This window comes from Coffea arabica, chromosome 3e (assembly GCF_036785885.1).
Source record: "Coffea arabica cultivar ET-39 chromosome 3e, Coffea Arabica ET-39 HiFi, whole genome shotgun sequence".
Lineage (NCBI taxonomy): Eukaryota > Viridiplantae > Streptophyta > Magnoliopsida > Gentianales > Rubiaceae > Coffea > Coffea arabica.
The window spans coordinates 41560184-41564201 of NC_092315.1; the positions used below are offsets into that span (position 1 = coordinate 41560184).

The window sequence follows — 4018 nt, forward strand, 5'->3', positions numbered from 1 at the left end:
AGCTGAGGCTTAGGGTTCCAGCTAAGGCCCAAATTGGATTCGTGGGATCGATGTTGCACAAATGTCCTGGACTTGTTAGTCTCTCACTTAGAATGGAAAGGTTAGGACTTTCGGATATAAGTAAACAAGAACCAGATCTATGGATTCATCAAGCACATCACTTATACAGGAGAATTACAAAATAATTTTCGCCACCATTCGGGGATGCAATTCAGGTTTCTTGAAACTTTGAGGGCCAAAGGTGAAATGTGTATTTTGGTGGTTGTCCACACCTTTTACTTTTAACAGGTAATGAAATGTGTTTCCGGTTTTGCCCCTAAAAATATGACCACGTGAGAGAGGCGTGCTATTTTTAGCCGGAGAAATGAGCAAAAACGAGCAATAGGATCACATTGGCTCACAATTTAAATGTGAAGGACCATTTTGGCTGATTTTATATGTAAATGACTAAAAAAGTATTTTTGGTAAATGTTAGGGACCAATTTGGCAAATTTCCCATAAGATAAATAGGCTACAAAATTGAGAAGGATTTGGCAATTGGCATCCAAGTCTTTAGTCATGTCATCCAAACTAGTAACAGCTATCTTAGCCAATTTTCTAGTAGTTCACATAGGAGCTGGTGCAGCAGCTCCTGACGATTTTGGGTTCATCTATCAAGGATTTCAATCATCAAATCTAAGCCTGGATGGATTAGCCACGGTCACCAAAAATGGCCTCCTAAGGATAACCAACACCACCAAATTACAAACGGGGCACGCCTTCTATCCTAATCCCCTCAAATTCAAGACAAAATCTAATAGTTCAGCTTTCTCCTTTTCCACCCAATTTGTGTTTGCTATCGTGGCTGAAGTACCAGGCATGCCTGGTCCGGGAATGGCTTTCGTGATTGCGCCAACAAGAGGCCTTGCAGAAGGGCCCTCCACTCGTTTCCTCGGCCTCTTCAACACAAGCACCGATGGAAATCGAACAAATCACGTTTTCGCGGTGGAGCTTGACACTATCCAAAACCCAGATTTTGAAGATATCAACGACAACCATGTTGGTATTGATATTAACTCTATGACGTCCAAGGTATCCCAGCCAGCAAGTTACCAGGCTAATAACAAGAATTTATTTGACAACTTAACTCTTAGCAGCGGTCAAGAGATGCAACTTTGGGTCGAATACGACGGGGTGGCGAGGAGAATCGATGTTACATTAGCTCCAGTAGCGGCATCTAAACCACATACTCCTCTTTTGTCTTTGACATATGATCTTTCGCCAATTTTTCAGCAGAGCATGTATGTTGGCTTTTCTGCAGCCACTAGTCCACGCGACATAGGATCATCTCATTTTATAATTGGATGGAGCTTCAGGATGAATGGCGTTGCGCAGGCTCTTGACCTCTCTCGGCTCGCCAAGCTACCTCGTTTTGGACATAAGAAAGTATCTGAATTTTTCACTGTGGGATTGCCCCTGATTTGCATGCTTTTCTTGTTAATACTAATATCCGGAGTAGCTTATTATCTAAGCAGGAAGTGGAAGTTTGCAGAAGTGCTGGAAGAATGGGAGCTTGCTTATGGACCTCACAGGTTCAAGTATAAAGATTTATACATTGCCACCAAGGGGTTCAGAGAAAAGGAGATGTTGGGGGAAGGCGGATTTGGAAGGGTCTACAAAGGCGTTCTGCCAACAAGCAAGGTTGAGGTTGCTATCAAGAAGGTCTCTCATCAAGCAAGACAGGGAATGAGAGAATTTATTGCAGAAGTCGTCAGTATTGGTCGCTTACGCCATAGAAATTTAGTACCACTCTTGGGTTATTGTCGGCGTAAAGGAGAGTTACTTTTGGTATACGAGTTCATGTCCAATGGTAGTCTAGACAAGTTTTTGTACAACCAACCCAAGTATATCCTCAGCTGGAGCCAAAGATTGCGAGTCATCAAAGGTGTAGCATCCGGATTATTCTATCTACACGAAGAATGGGAGCAAGTAGTGATCCACCGAGATGTGAAAGCAAGTAATGTATTGTTAGATAGTGAACTGAATGGAAGATTAGGAGATTTCGGCCTGGCAAGGCTATACGATCATGGAACCCTCCCTCAATCCACCCATGTAGCGGGATCTCTTGGCTACCTTGCTCCTGAGCATAGCAGGACAGGGAGGGCCACAACAAGCACTGATGTATATGCTTTTGGGGCCTTTTTGCTGGAGGTTGCCTGCGGAAGAAGGCCAATAGAACCCCAAGCAGCACCAGAAGAGAAGGTCATTTTGGTTGATTGGGTATTTTCGTGCTGGAAAGCAGGCAATATTCTCCAGGCGGTTGATCAAAAGTTGGGTACTGAGTTTGTGAAAGAGGGTGCAGACTTGGTGTTGAAACTAGGCTTGTTATGCTCTCATTCAGAACCAAAGATTAGGCCGAGTATGAGGCAAATTCTGTTGTACTTGGAGGGATCAGTTGCCTTGCCAGATTTATCATCACTAGCCATGGGCGTTTCTGCTGTTGGTCTTGGCTTCGCCCACCCTGCTGGCTTTGAAAACATTTTATCGTCATTTGCTTTTTCCACAGAGAAACGTTTTTCACATTCTGTGGCAGACTCTACTCTCTCTGGTGGTCGGCACTTAAGATGCTCATCATTCTGATTTTGTAAATTTAAAAAAAAAGAAAAAAGAAAAAGGAAAAAAGCGCTTCTACTACAGTAATTATTTTGTTGAATGCATTTTTCTGACATATGAGCACTAAATTTTGTATCAGATGCTAGAACATGTTTTGTGGTTTGTACCAGGGGATACTGGATTAACAGGACCGAGAGCGAGGCCTTTGAGTGGGGGAAGATATTTTCGAGATTTGACGACCTGGGAGTGGACCTGCAACATTTCTTTCATGCCTCAAGTTTTCGGAATCTTATGGCCCGAAGACTTTTCTAAGTCTGTACGATAATTTAATTTAATTTTTAAATTTAATAAATTCAAATCTTAATATATTTAAATCGTTTGATAATGAAAAATTAAATATTTAAATTTATTAAGTGATATTGAATTTTTTGGATAAAATTTGTTTCCAAAATTAAGTGATAATTATTCATTTATCACTAAATATGATATACATTTAAATGTATTAGATTTAATGTTTAACAATTCAATAATTTAATAGATTCAAATTTTAAACTTCAGTTTTATCAAACGCATCCTTAGTAAATGAAACAAAGAGTTGTCTACAGCTTCCGTGATCCGTAAGACATAGGAACATGACATGCTTTGTAACAAATGTTTAAACTTTTTTTTTTTCATTATTATACTGTGAGTGGAAAGATTTGAAGCCGAATTTTCTTACTTAAATTCTCTTCTTTGAGCCAACCAACTCGTTTCTCCTCCAAGGGGTACATTCAAATTAGTGATGAGCTTGTTAGGGCTCGAGGGTTTCTACAATTGTTGGCCATAGGCTGGTTGCTTAAGCAATGTCTAAGCTAGGAGCCTAGGAGTGAGCTGCTCCCGAGTTCTGAAAAATTTCCATTAGCCTGTTAGAGATTTTGGAAATTTTTATTAAGAGTCTTTCTCTCGATGCTCCCACCCCCCCCCCCCTCCCCCAACACCACCAAATTTGAACTTTTGTTCTTTAAATATTTTTAACCTTGCTAGTTAGTTAATTGATCTATAAGATACAACTTGTTATTAATCATTTTAGCATTACATATTAACTTGTTAAAACTTTATCTATTACGTCAAGAAAAATTAATTCAAACTTAAACTGTGTACACCTTTCAAATAATCATTTCATTATAATTTTCAGCTTTAGGGTACGAGATTCAAATAATCACTTCAGTTTTAGGGTATGAGATTTTCAATTCAAGCACTTGGTTCTATATATGTGATCTTCTATATGTTAAGTTTAAACAAATAAGATTTGCATGTCTTGAATTGTTCTCTCTGTAAACATATAAATAGGAATGGCAATGGGTAGGGTAAAACCTAATACCCGTGGATACTCGATCCGATAGTTAATTCAATTAAATGACTAATGGATTATTCATTAGAGATTGGT

The 4018-nt window shown here is 39.4% G+C and overlaps 1 protein-coding gene across 1 annotated transcript; it reads left to right on the top strand.

Annotated features, from left to right (window-relative positions):
- Positions 1–517: 517 nt before the first annotated feature.
- LOC140038277 (L-type lectin-domain containing receptor kinase IV.1-like) lies at positions 518–2740 on the top strand. Its single transcript, XM_072083461.1, has one exon. It carries the CDS (start codon positions 559–561, stop codon positions 2617–2619), a length of 2061 nt encoding a protein of 686 aa, XP_071939562.1. The 5' UTR covers positions 518–558; the 3' UTR covers positions 2620–2740.
- Positions 2741–4018: the final 1278 nt, after the last annotated feature.